At 38.1% G+C, this 24,405-nt stretch overlaps 1 protein-coding gene across 1 annotated transcript; it reads left to right on the forward strand.

Moving 5' to 3' along the window:
- On the forward strand, window positions 1–20,409 carry ywhag1 (3-monooxygenase/tryptophan 5-monooxygenase activation protein, gamma polypeptide 1). The gene is made up of 2 exons (XM_056241196.1): window positions 1–215; window positions 19,502–20,409. The coding sequence occupies exons 1-2, from the start codon at window positions 129–131 to the stop codon at window positions 20,156–20,158; spliced, it is 744 nt and encodes a 247-aa protein (XP_056097171.1). The 5' UTR covers window positions 1–128; the 3' UTR covers window positions 20,159–20,409.
- Window positions 20,410–24,405: the final 3,996 nt, after the last annotated feature.

Raw genomic sequence — 24,405 nt, forward strand, 5'->3', positions numbered from 1 at the left:
TGTGTGAGAGAGAGAGAAAGAGAGAGAGAGAGAGAGAGAGCAGCTGCAGCGGCAAGAGGAGCTCGCGCGCGTCCCACGGCATATTCACTAAAGACACCCATATCACCCGAAACAAGCGCGATTTAAACATGGTCGACCGCGAGCAGCTGGTCCAGAAAGCCCGGCTGTCCGAGCAGGCTGAGAGATATGACGATATGGCTTCTGCCATGAAATCGGTAAGTGCAACTTATGCATTATTCTGCACATGCAGGATTCATTTATAATGTGGCTATTCAGATAGTTATAATCACGCGAGGTGAACTGTCTCGCAATATCGTGGATCTTCCAGTGATATAGCCTATAATAATGCATTCGTCGCATTGCCACTGGAAATTCCACTGATTTCCAGAATCGATTCGAGTGAGCGCGCGCGTGCACGTTCTTTCTTCTTCTTTTTTTCCCCAGGAATCTTTTCAACGTTCTTTTATTGATGACATAATCGATTCGAGTGAGCGCGCGCACGTTCTTTAGTCTAAAGGCCCATATAAGTTGATCCGGACCGACTGACAGGTCACAGTCCTGCTGAAATGATGACGAGGCTTATTTGGGGGTATTGTGTGTCACTGCCTGTCATTCATTAAAATAGAGTATAATAATGCAGGAGTGTATAATAATGCAGCGTTGAGTGTGAATCCAGATTTCTGGGCGGTGCCTTTCACAGATCCGACCGAACTGGACATCAGATAGACTCTTCAGTATAGCACATGCATGGCCACAATTACAACAGTTTAGCTTACGAATCCAGTCACATTAATGATATGCATCCAGTGAATGCCGATTCAGTGCAGAATTTCTCTGAAAGCATGCCATATTAAAGAGGTTTGTGATTCATAAGTATTATGTGTAGGATGCAGATGACCCAACGCTTGTCTCTTTTGTCTCAGAAGCTCTGACTGTTGTCTCCATCGATTTACACTTGATCGCATTTGGTTTTCGCACATTCACATTCTCCGGCTTTGCAGGTTTGCTCTCTCTAGGCGTGTCGCAACGTGTGCCAAGGTGCAGTGCCCATAATGCAGCATTTCATCCATCCATCAGCCTCCATCCAATAGGGTACAAGTTACCACCAACCTCTCTCTCTCTCTCTCTCTTCATCAAGGGCGTAGGTTTGCATTGAAAGTTGATTGGATCGTATTGCAAGGAAGGACTAGATAACCCTGAGATTTGTGGTTTTAAAAACTCAACCAGTGTTTTAAAAATCACCATCTCCTGTCATGGAAGTTTTGAAGGGTCACACCTAATACACGTGTATCAGTGCAACGTTTGTAAAATACTTTAGACACCACACCTAAAGTAAAAAAATGAAAGTAATCAAAATAAAACGTTTCAGAATCGCTGTGAAAACATCTTTACATAAAATGTCAATATATACGGAGCACTAAGAGTGACACATAAAATGTTGAATGGAAATAAATCCATTTTTAAATGGACGATATAAATTTTCACGTTTTAAAATGCAGATATTTATCATACAAAAAATTACAATGATTTATTTTGTCACTCCTAGTCCTCCATATATACAATGTGTTTTTACTATGAAATTAACAATCTGTAATTTATTATGAGATAAAAATGTTACAAAAGCAGTGCACATGCACACATGGAAGCTTGTTTCCGCCACTGAATAATTTTTCTTTTTCTTTTTTTTTGCAGAATTGCATGATATAAGCTCGCAATTGCGAGAAAAAAAAAGTCAGAATTGTAACTTATTTTTTATTGGGTGGCGTAAGCAAGCTTTCATATGCACACGTCATCTGACAGGAGGAATAAATGCTATTTTATAACATCTAAAAAGTTATGAAATGACACTTTATTTTAAGGTGACACATGTACTTACTATAGTAATAACAGTCAATTATGCATAATTACACGTAACTAACCATAAACCACCAAACCCTAACTGTAACTCGTACATGTAGTTACTCAAATAAGTACTGAGTACTATTGATTAAGTGCAACGTAACTACGTCACCTTAAAATAAAGGGTTACACTTTATTTTAAGGCGTCCTTGTTACACTGTGATTATATATTTAAGAACTGAGTAATATTAAGCAACTACATGTACTTACTATAGGGATAGGGTTTGGTTGAGGGTTAGTTGCATGTAATTATGCATAATTTACTGTTATTACTACGGTAAGTACATGTAACAAGGACACCGTAAAATAAAGTGTTACCAAAGAAAGTGTAACCTAACATAATGTAATAACATTTATAGATTGCCTACAGCATTTGTTTTTTAAAAAACGTGGTTATTGATTCACAAATCATTGCATGTCAGGTTTTTGTTGGAGCTGATAAACTTGCGGCCCTTTAATGAAAAGGAAAGTGCATCGTTCCTTCGACTCTCTAAGACTGGATGCTGTCCATCACTGAAAAACGCCTCATCATTGTCTAATTGCACTCTCTGCCGACATCCGCTGGGTAGATGAGTGTTTCTGAGGGGAAATGAGGAGGTATATTGCACAGGGCTATATTGCTGCCATTACTGCGCTTCACGTAATGCTTCTGCTAAACAGGTTTCATTCGGAGACAATGAGCTTGACAAATTGGTGAATTTCAAATATTATATAATGATTAGTTCCCTTAACATCTTTCTAAACTGTTTAGCTTTTATGTGGTCTAAACTAATAAATAATTCTGACTGGCCATTAATGGCATGTTCCCCCTCAGGAGTCTCCCAAATCTGAAATATTCATAAGTTAAGCTCTTGTACTTGTGTTGTGCCGTCCATCCAGTGCGCTTGTTCACTTTGCAGGGATTCATGCAGCTTTCTCTGCACCGTCTCTGTTGGAGACACACACACACACACACACACTGGAGGATGGATTGATGTGTGTATTGATTTACTCGTCAGCTGACCGGAAAGCGCTGGTCCCAGTGCAGCTCAGGGGTGTGTGTGTGTGTGTGTGTGTGTGTATTCAGGTCTTCTTCTCACTATGGGACGCTGAAACCCTTAACACTGCAGTGATGCTGTAATCCTAATAAACTCAAACAGGAAAATCAGACAGATTTCTGATGATGAGCCTGAGATTAATGTGGTGCAAAATAAATACACAATAATCTGTTCCGTTGCTGATGATCCACTGTTACTTCTTCTTATGATGATGCTAATAACTTTACCACAGCTCCCAGACTACTAGTAAACTCTTGTCCCTTTGCAGGGCAATTTAAGCAGCTTCAACCTCACATACATACAATTTTTATAATACAGGTGAAACTCGAAAAATTAGAATATCATGCAAAAGTTATAATTTTGATGATTATGGCTTACAGTTTATGAAAACCCCAAATTCAAAATCTCAGAAAATTAGAATATAACATGAAATCAATAAAAAAAATGATTTTAAATACAGAAATGTCGCCCCTCTGAAAAGTATAATCATGCATATGTATATAGTTATATATACTAAATATATTAGTTTCACCTTTTAAGTTGAATTACTGAAATACATGAACTGTTGCACTATATTCTAATTTTTCGAGTTTCACCTGACCATCACAAACCCCGAGCATTTACAATACTTTATACTGTTAAAGTTCACGGTACCTTTATCTTTGTTTCAGATAAGTATTTACACTTATAACCGCATTTGAAACAAAAGATCTAGAAGCTTTAACAGTCCTCCTACTCATGGGCGTCGGAAGCAAAAAAAATGTGGGTGGGTCATCCTCCATTAGTAGATTAGGGGTGTTCCCGAAGCCAAATACCTTATCTAAAATATCTATGCAATAATGAGTGAAGTGAATGAGTGAGAGTAAAAATGAAACGAGCGCAAATCCGTCAATGCGTGCATCTCTCAGAAACCACAGCTTGGCAAGAGTAATATCAACTCAAATAGGATATTGTATATTATTGTAAGTATATTTAAATGATTTAAGCTTTGTTCAATATAGGCTACTCAAATGAATTGAATAAGCACAGCACGATCACAAATCAAACAGCGCGTTAATTCCCGTATCTGCGCGTCTCCGTCTCAGCAACTAGTTCTAATAGCCTATAATCAACTAAGATTCATATTCATTAATTACTACATGATGTGTCTATTTAAATGTTTTAAACGTCATGATGTCCCATAGGAACCTGAGACTCGCGCTTAGGACATGACAGTTCTCCGTTACGGAAGACTGCTTTAAAACTTCCAGAGACCTCAAACAGAAAGCACAGAGCCTTTCTTTAAAGTGAATTTCGTTTTGTATTAATTGTGTCTTAATTTTAATCAATGTTTCATCAACCAATTGCCTGGATTTAATAAATAAGAAGTAAATATAGCAGGCAGTAATCACGGAGGCGCTGGCGCATGCTCTCGTCTCATAAATGACCGAAACTCGGCGTAGCCTATAAGTATAAGGTAGCCTACTTGCCTCACAGACCTGGAAAAAAATATATATAGAAAGCTTTTAAACAGAACAATTCAAAACGAAAGAAAACAGACTGCTCTCTGCTTATGTAATGCGTATGAAATGTGCATTTCTCTCTGGCGCGTTCGCTACGGCAAAGCTACTCTTTGCAGGCGACACACACAAAAACACTTGTTTATTAATAAACAATTAAAATGTCTCCTTGCTATATTTGACATATTCATAATCATTACTTTTGCCGGTTCTTTGTGACAGCTTTTAGGTGCTTTATTGGCAGCGCCACCCTTACATGTTACATGAACGTGTCACGCCGCGTCACCACACCCCCAAAAGCATCGAAGTTTGTATCGAATTGTGCGTAAAAAAAATCGTGATACAAACCGAATCGTGGGTTTGGTGTATCGTTACACAGCCCTATCAAATATAGTAGGCTAACGCATTTTTTGGCTGTAACGGTAACGGCGTTATTAAGATGGGAATAGTAATCAATTAGATCACTGCAAGTGACTGAAAAGTGAGCAGACATATGCGCTGAATTAGAGACAGTAAAGGTGAGTGGGTCCAATATCAATGGTCTTAAAAAGTGGTTGGGTCTTGTCCCACACATATACAATGGGTCCGACGCCCATGCTCCTACTACTATTGTAGTATTCTACATTTATTACTTGGCATTTTTGACACCATAATGAGGACTGTTAAACACGTCAGGTGTGTTTTAATTTAGGCATCTCTTAGCATTTTATTCGTGTTGCTTTTGTACAAATCACAGTGCGTTTGTTCTGGCATGTAATGCACAATCTGTCAGTTACAGTGTTGAACCCTTGATTAACCACATCTTAGACCAATTACATTTATTCTGCGGAAATAAAAGGCGTTCTGCTTTCATAGATCATAGAATTTGAGTAAAAAAAAAGGTGATTTCAAACCATAATCAAAATACAAATGCCAATAAGCTGATTCAGTTTGCATTCCTTTACAAAATATTTTTTTACGTCCCCCTGTGCTGAAAATCAAGTTGTTAATGTTGTTTATGTGTCTATGTGGTGTTTTTAATATGCTTTAAGACACACCGTGTGTAAGTTCATAAGTCGACAGCATTGCTGAGTATTTTCTGCTTAAAACTGCAGTGAACCAAAGACAGTCTCAAAAACACGGTTTAAAATCGCTGGTGTTTCTGACGTCACAAACGACCTTGTAACCAATCAGATCAACGTGTGATCGTCAACCAGTGGATCTCTGAGCTGAGTGAGTGAGTGGAGGCGGGGCTCATTTGCATATTCATAGAACCGCGCATACTAAATGAGGCAAGGGTGTCGAGTTACATTCAAGATATTTTAAGGCATGAAGACAGTTTTTTCAAGGAAAAATGTTTAAATTAGGGCTGTCAGTTAATTGCGTTATTAACGGCGTTAACGCAAACTCATTTTAATGGCGTCAATTTTTTTTATCACGCGATTAACGGTCTTTTTGGCCTAGCAAAGTTTGTAGTTTTTTTCACATGCTTTTGCAACAGGACGTGGCGCTGCGCTATGAAACCCATTCATTTCAATGGCTTGCGCCGCGCGAGGACGTTTTGTTGCTTCGTTGACCAAAGCGCAAGCGGATCTAGCTAGACCGGAAGCAAAACAACAGGCACGCCGCACACACTTGTTTAGGCTTGCGAGCCGGCCAAATAGTAGGTTAACGTTACGTTTTGAGTGGATGACGAGCGCGAGACGCCGAAATGGATGCCAATAAGATTCTGAATGGAAAGTTTACTTTTAAAAAGTTGCCAAATGGTCCCATTGACGAGACCAAAGTGATCTGTGTGTTTTGTCGTTGTGAACTGAGCTATCATCATCACAGCACGTCCAGTCTGAGACACCACTTGATGATGGCCAAGCACACACACACACACACACACACACACAGCTGATGCGAATTCTCCGCCCCCTCGTCAATATCAGGACCTCGTCAGTATTTCTTTCACCCTTTTATTGATGGACAGTGTTACATTGTGTGAGAGATTATTTGCTCCGTTAGTGTGAAATTGAACACAGGATATGCCAATGTTGTTTCAATAAAACACATTTGCACAAAGCAAGCCGATCCACTTTTCCATGTTGATAAGAGCATTAAAATGAGAAAAAAAATAATGGGACAAAAAGAAATCAAGAGACATTTAGAATAGATAAAAATGTGCGATTAATCGCGAGTTAACTATGACTTTAATGCGATTAATCGCGATTAAATATTTTAATCGTTTGACAGCACTAGTTTAAATGTCATTTTGGTGATCAAAGATGAGTTTTAAGGGATAAAATGAATGACTACAGGGGGACTTTAATATTTTATCTGTATGCCGGGTTCAGACTTCATGATATCAGCACGATTTTAGCATGATCCGTTTGACGTAGGGTGTCGTGGTGATTCGTAAACTAAACAACAATGGCCGTCGGAACACAAGAATTGGCCGTTTTATCTCGTACGGTGTGTCATTGTGGACGATAACCGACACCGACGCTTCCCAACAGAAAGACTAGCATGTTTAATTTCTTTTGACGTTGACCAATAGGAAGCTCTTCCGTTCACTGCTTTCATGGTGAAACGAAAGTAAGTCGATGGTATTGGTGGAATAATGCAATGGAGGAAAGGTTTGTGGGTTTTCAAAGTGTGTGGCACCAGATCATGTCAGAAGAGGAATGCAGAAAACATTAAATCAATCAATTAATGATTAATAATTGAAGCGAAACAATACTTTAAAAACTGAAAAGAAGCTGGTTTTTGGACAAGAGATGTTCTTATGTTTCCGCTGCTGTGTTTTTTTCAGTCAGATCATTTTAAACCATAAACTCCTGGAAAGTTTTCATTCCAAGGATCCAGTAAGCGCATTTCAAACATTCAGTCATCGTGCTGTGAAACAGACTGAACGCCGGCGCTAAAGTTTTGATGGGTTACGATTGTAATCAAGGTAAAGACGACTACAGTGACACACAGGAGTCGCACATTAGGCCCACGGGACGAGAGTCCGTTATTATTAACGCGCAAACAAACCGCTCACTGATCGCTATTGAAAAGTTTGGGATTGAGGAAAGAAGAGGTATGTTGTGTCAAAAGGGAGGCACACTGTCTTTGAAAATCTGACAAACATTTTTGCGTTCGCTCTCGTTTTCGGAAGTCAGTCGCTAGTTCCAGCTCCTCGATGACATCACGCATGTCATTAAAGATGGCAAGCCATGATTGCTCGGGGGGGGAAAAATGTGTTGACTTGTTTCAGACATGAATTTGGAAGTCAAAATAGCATAATCTAACACAATAAGTAAAGTTTATTTATATAGCACCTTTCACAGGCAAAGAAGGGTCACAAAGTGCTTTACAGTAAAAATAATAATAATAAAAATATCAAAACAAATACAATAACAGCTGTACAAATACCGTATAAATTTAATAAACGCCAAGCCAAATTGTTCATTAAAAGCTTGTCCAAAAAGATGTGTCTTCAGGTGTTTTTTAAAAGATTCCACAAGTGACTATTTTAGCAGATGAAAATAATGTGTAGTCTGAACCTGGCATTAGGCGAACTAGTCTCCATATTGAGCTTATACAGGTGAAACTCGAAAAATTAGAACATCGTGCAAAAGTTATAATTTTGATGATTATGGCTTACAGTTTATGAAAACCCCAAATTCAAAATCTCAGAAAATTAGAATATAACATGAAATCAATAAAAAAAGGATTTTAAATACAGAAATGTCGCCCCTCTGAAAAGTATAATCATGCATATATATAGTTATATACACTAAATATGTTAGTTTCACCTTTTAATTTGAAATACTGAAATGCATGAACTTTTGCACTATATTGTAATTTTTTGAGTTTCACCTGTATTTACGAGTGGGAAGTTTGTGTTACGTCTGCCTTTAACGAGGGATTGGCGAAAAGGAAAGTAATTTCAGAGGCGGAGTCTGTTTTAAAGGATTGTGCAAGAAGTGTGTGCTTACGCTGTGAATGATCTGTCATGCGTGTGCATGTGATCCCCGGTCCTTCATCGGGCATTACCATAGACGTGGCTTCAAGTCAGCAACTCATGTTTTTTTCATAACAGTACAGTTATAAAGCTTTTATGCGGTTTATTTTTAGAAGCCTGCTGCAGCTGCAAAAACATAAAAAAAAACATCTGCAATCACTCTATGGTTATATAACAACAATGAGCTACTTTAAGCAAGAATCCCCCTCTTCCGCATCTTCCCATCCTCTCCAGCATCCATGCATTCTTCTTCTGCTTTCTGCTCCGCTTTCTATGGAAGCTTGTTTCCGCCACAGAATGAAAAATAAAAAAGGTAATTGCGACTTTATTTCTCAGAATTGTGAGATATTAAGTCAGAATTGCGTGTTGTAAAGTCAGAATTGCGTGATATAAAGTCGCAATTGCGAAAGTTAGTCCTCATAACTCGCAATTGGAAGTTTATATCTCACAATTCTGAGAAAAGATGTCAGAATTTCGAGACATAAACTCGCAATTATGTGTTATAAAGTCAGAATTGCGAGATGTAAACTCACAATTGTGAGAAAAAAAGTCAGAATTGTGAGATAAAAAGTCTCAATTCTGTCTTTTTTTCTTGCAATTGCGACTTTATTTATCAGAATTCTGACTTTATAACACATATATTTCACCTTTTAAGTTGAATAACTGAAATACATGAACTTTTGCACTATATTCTAATTTTTCGAGTTTCACCTGTATCTGCCCATACAAATAAGTTTTTTTAAGGAAACAAAACACTTTCCCAACTAACGCTGTAAACTATGGAAACCCTCTCATTTGGTGCATTACTGCAATATTAGAGGTTAAAATCAACAAAAAACTATTATATTCACATGCTATTTAATTTCAGATATAATAATGTTTGAATACACCTCCGTTGCACATTAGCTAGTTTCATAAACACTTGTATTCATGACAAATTTATTTAAAACATACATAATAAATCATAGTAAAAATAATCTCTAGTGTTTTTATAGCTAACACTAACGAATTGAACATCGGAGAACCTGCCTGAGGTAAATGTAACATTAAGTGATATATTGTTCACAAGCTGTTTTATTGACGTCTTTCCGCGGTTGAAACACCGATGAGTGATTACATGAGACATGATACAAAAAATAAATAAATTGTTTGCCCTTAATTCAAAACAAGAGACATTTTCTTCACACACAGTATGATTTGCAGTCTGACATATTTTTCTGACCCCTTTTGATTGACAGGATATAATCGGCCCTGATCATCAGCCATTTTTTGTGAAAATAATTGCTTAACCGATACTTTAAAGGATTAGTTCACTTTAAAAAAAACTTTTGCTGATAATTTACTCACCCCCATGTCATCCAAGATGTCCATGTCTTTCTTTCTTCAGTCGAAAAGAAATTAAGGTTTTTGATGAAAACATTCCAGGATTTTTCTCCATATAATGCACTTTGCTGGGCACCAAACGGTTCAAGGCCCAAAAGACAGTTTCAGTGCAAACTGTTCAAAGGGCTTTAAACGATTCCAGACGATGAATAATGGTGTTATCAAGCGAAACAATCGGTCATTTAAAAAAGAAATAACAAAGTTTAAGTTTAATAATGTCAAATGCTCGTCTTGCTCTGTTCTGTGATGCACGTTCGTGACTCTCCTGTTCGAACTCGTTCATCAAAATGAACAAATCTTTTTTCGAGTCATTTGGTTCATTTAACGAGTCATTTGGTTCATTTAACGAGTCATTTGGTTCATTTAACGAGTCATTTGGTTCATTTAACGAACGAAATAAACGAATTGACTCAGAAAAAGATTTGTTCATTTTGATGAACGAGTTCGAACAGGAGAGTCACACAGAACAGAGCAAGGCCAGCATGTGAGCTTATAAAACTTAAACTTTGTTATTTATTTTTTAAATGACCGATCGCTTCGCTTGATAACACCATTATTCATCGTCTGGAATCGTTTAAAGCCCTTTGAACAGTTTGCAGTTTGCACTGAAACTGTCTTTTGGACCTTGAACCGTTTGGTGCCCAGCAAAGTGCATTATATGAAGAAAAATCCTGGAATGTTTTCATCAAAAACCTTAATTTCTTTTCGACTGAAGAAAGAAAGACATGGACATCTTGGATGACATGGGGGTGAGTAAATTATCAGCAAAAGTTTTTTTAAAAGTGAACTAATCCTTTAAGAATGTTCACTGAAAGGTTCATTGGGGAACCAAAAAAAAACGTTATTCTCACACCGTGTCCTAACCAGACGTGATGCGATAAGATTCCAGCGACAAATAATTTGTCTCAATCAAAACCCACAGCCAATCAGAACAGTGTGTGGGCGGAGTCTCGCGGCAAGTGCACAGCACCAGCCAATCAGAACAGCGTGTGGGCGGAGTCTCGCGGCGAGTGCACAGCACCAGCCAATCAGAGCAGTGTGTGGGTGGAGTCTCACGGCGAGTGCACAGCACCAGCCAATCAGAGCAGTGTGTGGGCGGAGTCTCGTGGCGAGTGCACAGCACCAGCCAATCAGAGCAGTGTATGGGCGGAGTCTCGCGGCGAGTGCACAGCACCAGCCAATCGGAGCAGTGTATGGGCGGAGTCTCACGGCGAGTGCACAGCACCAGCCAATCAGAGCAGTGTGTGGGCGGAGTCTCGCGGCGAGTGCACAGCACCAGAGAGTAATCTTGACGGCACTCGCAAGAAAATGGATAAGTAGGCTAGCTTACATAAACTCACAAATATAACACTATTTAATCACTATTAAAAATACATAGGCTACTGAGTTACTAAAACAAACTTTGTTCACAGTTTGAACGTTCTTGTTTCCAATTTCAAGATCTGAGGTGAATAGCTGGGTTTCAGTCACGTGATTATGATGACGCGCGAAATTCAGATGGAGGGCAGGGAGTGAAGAGCGCAATGGATGAGATGGAGGAAAGTCCGTACTGTACTACTTTACACGCTATTACAAGAGAAAGATATAAACAAAAAATCAAACATATGTTGGACGTGATCCTTACGTTATGAAGAGGAGTGATTTTTCAACTGAATTTAAAGATTTTCCTGCCATCGAGGCGGTAGATATCAGCAACAACCTCGTCTTACAGACATACTTTGACTTTACAAAGTTCGGAAACGTTACACAAACATAGCCACTTAATTTGTATTAACTCACCTTTGACGAAGTGATCACTGCACACACGGGCATTTTCCCATTCGGCTCCTCCCAACCGCAGCTGAGGTTTGCAAGCCGTTTTTCCGGAGTTTTTCGGTCAATTTCTTGCATTTTAACAAAATGGATGAAAAATTAATTTTCAGTATGAAACAAATTACCTGCGAAATCAGTTACAAGTAAACTGTGCTGCGGATATTCTGTATCATAGCAACGAAACGTCTCAACGGAAAAACCGCTAAGCGCTCACAGCTAGGCGTTTTCAGCAGAGCGTCTAGCGTTTTCAGCTGCCTAAAAACGCTTTGGTGGACACACAAATTGACCTTAACACAAGTCACTATATTTAGCGTAAAGTCTGTCTTTACGCTAAATATAGTGACTTGTGTTAAGGTCAATTTTCAAACAGCTGTAACATTTGATTGTTGTTGTTTTTTTTTACTCTCATGTCAATTTACTTTATTTACTAAACAGTTTTTTTTTTTTTTTTTTTTTTTTTGTTAATTTTTAATTGCCTTGCATTGGCCTTAACTGGGAAAAATAAAAAATATCCCATCTGAACCAAACTCATCCAACCTCTCCTGAGTGCTTTCATCTGCTCACGACAATTCAGTCACGTCTACCCATAACAATCACATTACACGCTTTTAACATTAAATAAAGCACATAAACAGTGTCTGAGATTATCATTGCAACACTTTGTGTTTGTTGTTCCAGCGCGACGTCGCAGAAAAATAGAAACCGTTTCTTTTCTTTTTTTATTCTATTTATTGAGGTTTTTTGCATATCAAATGCAGAAAAACAAAAACACATCAGAGGACATCATTTCCATTTCCATGCTAAACCAATCAATCACACATTCTCACCAAAGTAATCTATGAAAGTTTGCAACATTGAATAAAATATTTCAGACTTCCCCCTCATCAATCTCCAATTTCAAATGAACCATTATGTCTTTCACTAAGGCTGAGTGAGCAGGGGCATTTTCTGTTTCCAACCCAAGAGAATCAATCTCCGCGCTAACAAGGTCACAAAACAAACCATGCTGTTTTGGGTGTCCGATAGTTGTACATTGACTGGCTTCACACTAGCCTGGTTAAACCCAGAGCATTCTCAGTTGTATCTGAGTTATGGTCTGGCAAAGCGTCATAGACAAATCATTTCCAGAGGGGCGTCACCAACGGACGTCGCGGATAGACCTAAACCCAATCAGAGCAATGAAGGAGATGACGTATGCAGAGCGGCGGAGGCACATCTCCGAGTGTTGTTCTTTGCTCGGTTTTTAACAAAAGGAAACGTTCAAATGGCTTAAAACAGACGCGATAGCTGATTGGAACGAGTGATGTTCGACGGCGGCATCCATCTTTGTAATGTAGGCTACAAAATCTGCTTCAAAATCCCAGCGCTGTCGTCATCGTGTAAAGCCCGCCCCAACGCTTCTGATTGGTGCCGCTATTTCGGCGGATTGGAAACGGGCTTGAATGAGCTCTTTGCCAGACTAACTTTCAGAGCAAATCTAAATTTGCCGGATGTTGTCTGGGTTTTCCCAGGCTAGCTTCACACCAAAAAGAGCCCAGATTGGTTCTAGCTTGAGCTGTTTTTTCAAGATTGAAACCGTTTCGTCGCGTGTCGCTGATGGCTAGGACAAAAACTCTGATTAACATGGAAAAGACACCTTTTATCGCGCGTCGCGTGTAGTTAGGACACAGTGATAGTCAACACTTTTCAAGGGTGTAGCTGTAAGTGTGTCAACCTGTCTTTCCATCTCAAGTCCTTTTCTCTTTCTTCACCCTTTCTGTTGATCATAATCTACAACTTGGGTTAAAAGTCGCCGAACATTTGCTGCAATAGCCGGAGTCTTATGATGAAACCCAAACCGTGGATTACAGTGACCACAAGGACAGAATTAGCACACAACAAGAGCTATATCACGGCACTGTTGTGCAATACTGTATAATGAAGCCAAATAATCAAGTGCTTTACCATGCAGCTTGCGCTAGATTGTGTTTGATTTATATAGTTAAGACCTCGTGCCACTGAAGTATAACAAGGCATTGAAATGAAGTAGTTTGCCTTCTATTTAAAACCATTTCACCCATCATAAATCATACAGCATTGTGTTTTGAAGTCTTTTGGCCCACTAAGATACTGACTCGTGTTTGAAACCGGTATGATTTTTTGTTTTTCTCTAGAACATAAAAAGTGTAAAATGTAGCACAGTGTGTTCGTCTTCAAAAAGGACATAAAAAGTACCACGTTTTTCAGCTGTAGGCAAAAAAAATCTTAAAGGTGAATTTGACTATATGGAAATCATAAAGGCGAGTAGATCATGACAATCTTTTCTTTCTTTTTTTTAACTCTTTAAAGTCAACATGTAACATTTGCAACCTATTTTGCTTCCATAATGTGACATCTACTTAAAGTTGAAACTACAACGATGTACTAAAAGCGGAAACGTTTTTCCTTTGAATTTTCCATTCCTTATTTTATTTAATATTCGAATAATATTCGAATATTAAATGCTCAAATTCATCCTATTATTAATATTTACGACATTACTCAGGCTTATGGATCGCCAATGCCACAATAGCATGTGGTTGTTGTTACACGTTCTGTCCACTAGAGGGACATCTAACATTACAATAAACATTTTATTCACGCTGAATATGATAGAAGCGCTTCCGATGGTTTTCGGCTAATATCTCCGCTAAAACTCCACCGAAAATTCTGAAACTTATATCGTTCTTTTTAGTTCGACTAGACGGTTCCAACGAGCCCGCCGAATCCGTTGAGTTTTCGCCGAGATATTTGCGCTTCACGGGCGCTTTGGGGGGGCGCTTTTTTCCGTCGTTAAACATTTACCATTTTTGACAGTATTGTTATGATGATCAACGTGGATAGCGTGCACAATTGTGTTATGATTCCAAATCTTTATTGTTCATCAGACAAAACAAAAGCATTTCATTTTCACATGCGTGTAAGCCAAGGTGGTGAGAAAGGCAAGATTGCATATTAAAAAAAAGTATATATATATATATATACACATAAAGCAATATTCGAATAGTAACTTCAGCATTCGAATAGTATTGATTTTTTTAATATTTTAGAATTATATTCGAATTTCGGAATTCGTTCCAACAGCCCTAGCGCCTATAGAGTGAACACGTGATACACGTGCACACGACGTCACCGTTTTCCCAAATTCACAGGTTTTTAGTTTACACGAAGATGATAACGGTATGTTTTTCAAAAACTTGCGCATTGAAACCCACTTTCAAAAGTTAGCTTAAAAAAGTAAAATTGCTGAGTATTTCCTCCTTAAAACTGCAGTGAACCAAAGACAGTCTCAAAAACACGGTTTGAAATCGCTGGTGTTTCTGACGTCACAAACGACCTTGTAACCAATCAGATCAACGTGTGATCGTCAACCAGTGGATCTCTGAGCTGAGTGAGTGAGTGGAGGCGGGGCTCATTTGCATATTCATAGAACCACGCATACTAAATGAGGCAAGGGTGTCGAGTTACATTCAAGCTATTTTAAGGCATGAAGACATTTTTTTCAAGGAAAAAACGTTTAAATATGTCATTTTGGTGATCAAAGATGATCTCTACACATGCACTGCTTGATTAACAGCAGATTTTTCTGACAGGTTATTATGAGTATGTATCCACGTACAACAACAGCATGTCTCATCCGCCCACACGCTCACACACGCATTACAGACACACACACACACACACGCAATCTCGCACATACACACACGCGCAAGAAGCGTGGACATCATTGCTGTTGCCACGGCAGCAGCAGAGATAGTCGATTGCGTCCAAACAAAAACGATTACCCTGTTTCTATGGAAACAGCTCTTTATCCCCCCACCCCCCGCACCCCCCGCTGTCTGGATGGGACGTTATGCGAGGAAGAGGTTAAAGGCAGTTTGTAAATGGTTCTGTACGCAAACATAACTATGACTGCAATACCAGTGTATGCGTTACACAATGATCCAGCAACTGTCTCTGGTTGTTTAATGGCTGTTGTGCTTGAAATAGAAGCAAGTTGTGGTGAAATTGATCAGTAATTCTGTAAATTGTTGTGAGTCTAATGCAGTTTAAACATATATTTAACGTGTAGCTACACTTAATAATTACAAAGAAGCGATAAGTAACATAATGAATTAAACTTTGAAGTAGAAAGACTTATAAAGAGTATTTTCTCATAAAACATACTCTAATAATATTGGTTTTAGTTGCAACTTCAAAAAGTATATTTTTTACAGTGTATGTAGGAGTCAGACAGGATTTAATAAATCTGGTTCTTATTCCAAAACCAATTCCTAATTAAAACGAATTAGTTGTGCCATTTATTCAAACGTGTCTCTTTTTAGAAAAATGTCCTTTTTAAAATGGAGTTTTGTCCATGTTGAACCGGGGTTTGTGAGTCTATGAAAAGCTAATTAATTAAATTATAAAAAGGTAAAAATTTTATAAAAATAATTTTAAATAACTGCTACTTTTTTTTTTTTTTATCAAATCAAAACAAGAAGCTTTTTTTTTAAAAAAAAATTAAGGGCTAACAGCTTGAGCCAGCGCAAACCATCTTTTGCAAAGGTTATTTTTTATGTAAATACGAATTAATTAAAAATCTTGGGTTATTAATTAAATATTTTAGCTCAAATGGGTTGACAAAAAAACATAATCAGAAAATCCCTGCTCTAATAGAACTGCATGTCATTGAAATCATTTGTTTTGTTTTCTGATTAAAATCATTTTTAAACCTCTAGTTTTGTTGATGAGCGCTCAGGTTATCAAGAGCCATGGATTCAATATGGCTTATTCATGTGTTCAGGTGGTTGCTAGGATGTTCTTAGTGGTTGCTAAGGTGTTCCTAGGTGGATGCTAAGGTGTTCTGGGTTGTTGCTAAGGTGTTCCTAGGCGGTTGCTAAGGTGTTCCTAGGCTAAGGTGTTCCTAGGCGGTTGCTAAGGTGTTCTGGGTTGTTGCTAAGGTGTTCCTAGGCTAAGGTGTTCCTAGGTGGTTGCTAAGGTGTTCTGGGTTGTTGCTAAGGTGTTCCGGGTTGTTGCTAAGGTGTTCCTAGGCGGTTGCTAAGGTGTTCTGGGTTGTTGCTAAGGTGTTCCTAGGCGGTTGGTAAGGTGTTCTGGGTTGTTGCTAAGGTGTTCCTAGGCAGTTGCTAAGGTGTTATGGGTTGTTGCTAAGGTGTTCCTAGGTGGTTGCTAAGGTGCTCTGGGTCGTTGCTAAGGTGTTCCTAGGCGGTTGCTAAGGTGTTCTGGGTTGTTGCTAAGGTGTTCCTAGGCGGTTGCTAAGGTGTTCTGGGTTGTTGCTAAGGTGTTCCTAGGCTTAGGTGTTCCTAGGCGGTTGCTAAGGTGTTCTGGGTTGTTGAATTTGAATTGCCATGTATTCAATTTCAGAGGATGCATTGAATGCAGTGTGGTTGTGTGTTTTTGGATGACTAATGACACAGCAGTGAAATCATGGAGCCTCTCCAGAGGACGCAGGACATTGCATCTGAAAGGTAGAAGAGAAGCGAGAGATCTTTCTGTAGTCTCCAGCTCATCCGCCCACCGTCAGGCTGTTAAAGCAAAGCATCCCTGCCATGCGTTCATTCGGACAATGTTTTGTAAAGAATGTGTAGGCTCACTTTTCACTATGTTGCTCTGTAAACGACAAACAGGGATTCAGCGTTGCGATGTTTTTATACAAAAGCAAGTGGCATGCCGTTCGTTTGAAACTCTGCCAGGCTTCTATGAATAGATTTACTACACATGGTGAAAACGAACAATGAAGATGCCATGTCCATAAATAGACATCTGGCAAATCACCACGTTGAAGCTTACTTGAACTGTTCATGACTCTCAAAAGGACATTGTGAACTAGCATTTACAACACAACCCTCTCTGCCTTTCCTTAAACTGTTCATATTAGTCCTGAGCAACGATTAATCGCATCCAAAATAAAAGTGTTTACATAATATACAGTATGTGTGTGTACTGTGTATAATTATTTTGTATACATAAAAATACATATGCATGTATATATTTAAGAAATATTTGCATGTATATAATGTGCATTTATAAATAAATATTAATACTTTATATATAAATAACACATTTTTCTTAAATATATACATGCATATGTGTGTATTTACATATACAAAATAATTATAAACAGTACACACGCATATATTATGTAAACACACTTTTATTTTGGATGCGATTAATCACGATTAATCGTTGCCCAGCACTAATGGACATGGCTGAATTTGACACAGATTCGTGTATAAAGACAATCGTCGCCCTTTCGGTTTTCATTATGCAAATGAAGCGGGATTATGAGTGACAGCGATGCCCTAGTGCCGCATAAACAGCTCTGTCACTAAATAAGGTTGAAGGCGTAAACGTTTGGTTAGTGTGCTTTTAGTTTTGCCAGCAATGTTTAAAGCGGATGTCATCAAAATGCATTCTGCAATACCACAGGTTTTCCAAGAGGAGTACAAGACCATAAAGAAATTGAGTTAATTTCATAAAATAGGAGTACACTTTGCAGCCATTGGACAAATCAGAGAATGGTGAATACAATTGATATTTAGAATAATATAAATAATTCTAGTGGGTTATGCATGAAGTGATAAAATGAATGCAATGCCGGTTACTAAGGCTCTGCCAAATGCATAAAAGTACACTACTGGTCAGAAGTTTGGAATAAGTCGTTCAGTGATGTTGTGAAATATTACAATTAAAAATAAATGTGAATATACAGTAAAGTGTAATTTATTCCTGTGATCAAAGCTGGATTTTCAGCATCATTACTCCAGTCTTCAGTGTCACATGATCCTTCAGAAATCACTCTAATATGAGGATTTGGCATTATCAATTATTACTAGTGCTCAAATATTAATAATGGTTCTTGTTATTAACATCAATGTTTTGCTGCTTAATATTTTTTTGTTTTCATGATACTTTGATGAATAGAGACTTCAAAGCATTAGTTTGAAATAGAAATATTTTGTAACAAATGTCTTTTTGATCAATTTAAAAGTATTATTTTTTTCTTTTTTTATCTTACCCCAAACCTTTACTTTGAGTTACAACACTCATAATAATCATAAATGTTTCTCGAGCATCAGATCATCATATTAGAGTGATTTCTGAAGGATCATGTGACACTGAAGACTGGAGTAATGATGCTGAAAATTCAGCTTTGATCACATGAATAAATTACACTTTAAATATATATTAAATTAAAAACCAGTTACCGGTAATTTAAATTGTAATAATATTTCACTATTTTCTCTGCATTTTTGATCAATGCAGCCTCTGTGTGAGCAAAAGAGACCGGTAGTGTACAGTCAAACCAAAAATTATTCAGACACTAGATATCATTTTTTATATTTATTTCCTAGTGTGTGCAGGACACTATAGTTCATTTATGTAAGTGAGGACGGCAAAATAAAGTAAACTTTGACATATTACACCCAATAATTCTCCATACAGTGACTACCAGTAAAATTAATACAAATTTCGGACCAAAAATTATGATCATGTTTTGCTGAAGTGTGTTTTCTGTAATTGCTAATGCTCTTTTTACACACACACTGAACAACATGAAGCATTGCTTGGTAATCGTTTGAGCTAAACTGGTATTATCTAATTCTGTAGTTAAATTTAACAGCTGACAGATATTCAACATAATTCATGTGTGAGAGTCTAACAGAAGGACGGACAAAACCAGTGAAATATCCACTGATTTAATAACCAAGTCATATTTCATTACCATTTTAGCGAATAAACTGTGATGTGTGAGAAATGTTGAAGGAGTCTGAATATATTTAGGTTTGACTGTAAATGTAATTTGGCCGCTTTGACTGTAAAAGTGGTTAAAGTTTTAAAGACTGGTTAATTAACTTCACCTGCTCTCCATCTTCAAGGTAACTGAGCTGAACGAGGCCCTTTCCAACGAGGAGAGGAACCTGCTGTCCGTGGCCTACAAGAACGTGGTCGGCGCTCGGCGTTCGTCCTGGCGCGTGATCTCCAGCATCGAGCAGAAGACCTCGGCGGATGGCAACGAGAAAAAGATCGAGATGGTTCGCGCCTACCGTGAGAAGATCGAGAAGGAGCTGGAGACCGTGTGCCAAGACGTGCTCAACCTCCTCGATAACTTCCTGATCAAGAACTGCGGAGACGTCCAGCACGAGAGCAAAGTGTTTTACCTGAAGATGAAGGGCGATTACTACCGTTATCTGGCGGAGGTGGCCACCGGCGAGAAGAAAGCAGGAGTGGTCGAGTCTTCCGAGAAGTCCTACAGCGAAGCCCATGAGATCAGCAAAGAGCACATGCAGCCCACACACCCCATTCGCCTGGGTTTGGCGCTCAATTACTCTGTGTTCTACTACGAGATCCAGAACGCGCCCGAGCAAGCCTGCCATCTCGCCAAAACGGCTTTCGACGACGCCATCGCCGAGTTAGACACCCTGAACGAGGACTCCTACAAAGACTCGACCCTCATCATGCAACTCCTGCGAGACAACCTGACGCTCTGGACGAGCGATCAACAAGACGACGAGGCAGGCGAAGCCAACAATTAAACACTGAAGAAAAGAGAAGATCTTTTGAGACCCTTTTCCTCTCGGCCGTAATGTACAACACGCGAGCTCACACTATAAAGAAAAACAAACAAAACAAAAAAAATCACAAAATGGAGGCATTATGGAAACGTGTCGGCCACGTAGTCGCAGCAGGTTTCTTTATTTCCCGCTGAATTACGATTTAGAGAAATATGCTAGTTAAAAAGATTGGTATGCCTCAAAAAACGTAAAAACAAATAAAATAATAATAAGACGTAGTTTAAAAGGGGATTCTTCTGTGGCGTTTACCTGAACAACAGCGTGTCGGTGCGTCAAGTCTGAAGAGTTACGATAAACCCAAACACTGGATAGTGGCTGTTATTGTAGTGAAATACGAAGCGGAGCTGCTTATATTTATTTACATTGTGAGGAAGAACTACTTCAAAGCATCAAGAATGGGCTTAAGGAAAAAGAAAAAAGTGAAAACTTGAATGTTATCGCCTCGCAAAAGTAGGGATTTGCAAACGGGCGGCACTGGGCGTGTTTTTATCTCTCATATAGGCTACTTTTATTGGGATTCTGAATTGCACCCACTAATGTTTTAAAGTCGTTTACGTTGGACTGGTTATCTGTGCCATTTATGATACACGTCGTTAGTAGGCTATGCATCTCACATCTGAACTACTGTAAAAAAAAAAAAAAAAAAAAAAAAAAAATAACAGTTCTGATTGATTTTCCCAGTTACTTAAATTGCCTTCTCAATCCAAAGCTAAAACCGGTTTAATAACCATGATTGAAATCGTTATTATAATCATTATTTCGTGGATATCAAAAACGGCCAGGCCTGACGGTCACTATCCGAGAATAATAACGTTTAATTTGAATGCACTGAAGAGTAGTAGCTTATTATTGATTAAAATAATCAAATGAAAAATAACATAATCCCAATGCTTTGCAGAAAAACGTTATTATAAAAATCGTTATTATAATCATTATTTCGTGGATATAAAAAACGGCCAGGCCTGACGGTCACTATCCGAGAATAATAACGTTTAATTTTAATGCACTGAAGAGTAGTAGGCTACCTTATTATTGATTAAAATAATCAAATGAAAAATAACATAATCCCAATGCTTTGCAGAAAAACGCCCTTTTGAAAGCAATGCTAATCACTAATCTCTCAGTTTAATCACTGGTACCATAGACTGTTGTTTTTTGTTATTCTGTTCATTTATTTTGGCAAAAGAGTTTTAATTCTCATGAAATGCACTTGCCTATTATACTGTTTCTGACGATTACAGCTCCAATATTCTCGATAATACAATATTGTGCATGCTGGTGATGTATTTATATACCATAGCTCGACTTTATTAACTTTAAAAATTGTAGATGTTATGTATTCATATGAACAAGAAATGACAAGAATTTAATCTGATTATTTTCTATTTATTACTTTATATTGGATTGTTTCAATATGTTATGATTTCTTTCTTATATATTTTTTTCCTCGCTGAAGTACGCTATACCAAAACAGTGCGTGTTAACCATAAATTAATCTGTTATGGATGTTGCTATAGTGACATGCAATTCTTGTATTTGGGTTTTAATAAAGGAAGTGAAAAGACAAAAAAAAAAGTAACCACGATATCCGCCATTTTGTCACAGTAAATTATGATTACATTGTGAAAGGATTAATGTTGAATGAGTTTTCTTTCTGTGCTTTCTTCTGTGAGATATTTAAGATTTGCTGTTATATCAGTGTGTTTTTGTTTTCAGGATCTTTCTGTATGGATTCACTCATTGAACATTGCCTATTCTTATGATTTCTGTTTTCTTTCTTTTTTTCCCCTCGTCTACTGGTATCTTAAATGTGAGTCATGTAGCGGTTGCACAAAAGAAGCATAATGATTATCTAAAAAAATAAAAACATGACTGTGCTCTTCTAGCCACCGTTTCATGCGAGTCATTTCCTGTTCACATCATCAGAGGAAACATGATGTTGTATATTATTACGGTAATAAATGCATGATGGCACAGTGGTTATGTAGTGGTCAGATGATCGTGAACACTGTTTGAGCTTGTGTTCCCCTCCCGTTCTGTGCCGTCCTGTGCCGTCTCCTCTCTCTGATAATCCAGCATCTGACACACACAGTTAGTGCCAACAGTTGTGCTTTAGTTTACAGTTTATTCGGGTGAAGCTGGTTTTCTTCACGCTCATCTTCTCCAAAGGTCTACTCGATTAAACGAGTGATATAATCAGTAATATTCACTATGTATGCTGATCAAAACTTTTAGTCTCTTAGGAAATTTTTAGTCTCTTATGCTCACGAGTGCTGCATTTATTTAATTAAAATACAGTAATATTGTGAGATATTTTTGCAATTTAAAATAACTTTTCTATTTTAATATATATAATAAAACTTTTTTGTTTTATATTAATACATGCTTATTTTAACCTAATTTATTCCTGTGATGGCAAAGCCGAATTGTCAGCATCATTACTCTGTACTCTTGAAAATCCAGCTTTTAATGTTGTTTATATGTCTATGTGGTGTTTTTAATACGCTTTAAGACACACCATGTGTAAGTTCATAAGTCGACAGCATTGCTGAGTATTTTCTGCTTAAAACTGCAGTGAACCAAAGACAGTCTCAAAAACACGGTTTGAAATCGCTGGTGTTTCTGACGTCACAAACGACCTTGTAACCAATCAGATCAACGTGTGATCGTCAACCAGTGGATCTCTGAGCTGAGTGAGTGAGTGGAGGCGGGGCTCATTTGCATATTCATAGAACCACGCATACTAAATGAGGCAAGGGTGTCGAGTTACATTCAAGATATTTTAAGGCATGACGGAATTTTTTAACAAAGAAAAAAACGTTTAAATATGTCATTTTGGTGATCAAAGATGAGTTTTAAGGGATAAAATGATTGACTACAGGGGGACTTTAAGTGTTGCATGATCCTTTGGAGCCCATAAGTTACATGGTGATCGAAAAAATATGAGATGGGAGGAAAAATGTCAATGCTTTTGCGTTCTGCCGAGAAACTTTGTTCACTCACGGTTTGCATTCCCCAAAGAAATTTGCAAAAGTTTAACATTCCCCAGAGACAATTGCATTCTCTTGTTCTGCATTCTTTGAGAGTTAGCAGAAAGTGTCTCAGGGGAACATTACACATTTGCGTGAGGCCCTAAAAGCTTTGAAATATATTTTTTTCCTCCCATTTCATATTTTTCCCATCACCTTTATGGGCTCTGTATAATCATTCTAATATGCCGATTTGCTGCTTAATTCTGATTGACATTGCAGATTAATTTTTTTGTGGAAACCATATACCATTTAAAAGTTTTGGGGTAAGTATTGACAAATAAACACGAAAATATTTTTAATTAAGGTGGCATTAAAGGGGTCATATAATGCCATTTTTGTACAAGCTAATATGATTCATTAGGGTCTAAATTAAAAGTTTGTAATATACTTTAATTAAAAATTCTCATTAGTATTGTAAGAAAACACTTATTTTACCTGGTCAAAAACAGCTCTGTTTTCAGCACGCCGTTTCAGTGCATATGACTTTAAAAGATAATGAGTTTTGCTCACCCCGCCTCTCTGTTCTGTGCGTACACCGTTTGTAACACAATAATAACAATAACCATAACGCGTTGTAAACGTGGGATTATGAATTATATTGAGAACGTCGTATAGAAAACATGCTGTAATGGACCCTGAGTGTAAACCTTAGACGCATTCATTGTGAAGCGTGCAGCTAGCGATTTGCAAAGATTAATATATTAATATAAAGATTAATAAAACGTTAAACTCACTTCAGTTGTTCTAGAGGTTCAGCAGGAACATGAATATCTGGTACCGATCCTTTTTTCAGGAGCAGCTTCTTAGCAAATCCAGCTTTATACTGACCCTCGTTTATAAAGCAGTCTGGTGAGAAATGATTCGCGCAAACATGAGAGCATTGACGTTGCTCGTGGGGAATATTCCCTTCGAAAACAAACTCAGCCACTGCGTCTTCAGCGGTTCGGATTCAGGAACATTAAAATGACTGTGTTCGTTATTACACCCAAGAACAGAACACCACAATCGCTTAGACGCCATTCTGCTCATAGACAGTGCTCCAGCATATCAACAATGACCGCGCCGCTCCGCGCAGACTATGATTGACAGCTCTCATGAGCGAGGGCGGGTCTGTGTTGAAACGATGCTGTCAATCAACAATCGTGGGAGGGGCTTCCGAGCGTGTGACATCACACG

This window comes from Rhinichthys klamathensis, unplaced genomic scaffold (genome assembly GCF_029890125.1).
Source record: "Rhinichthys klamathensis goyatoka isolate OS25496 unplaced genomic scaffold, OSU_Roscu_1.1 h1tg000633l_1, whole genome shotgun sequence".
Taxonomy (NCBI): Eukaryota; Metazoa; Chordata; class Actinopteri; order Cypriniformes; family Leuciscidae; genus Rhinichthys; species Rhinichthys klamathensis.

Bases quoted from the DNA above. Each gene is read 5' to 3' on its own strand.
- ywhag1 (XM_056241196.1), top strand. From the start codon at position 129: ATGGTCGACCGCGAGCAGCTGGTCCAGAAAGCCCGGCTGTCCGAGCAG. The intron at 216-19,501 runs GTAAGTGCAACT...TCCATCTTCAAG, and splicing joins TGGCTTCTGCCATGAAATCG to GTAACTGAGCTGAACGAGGC.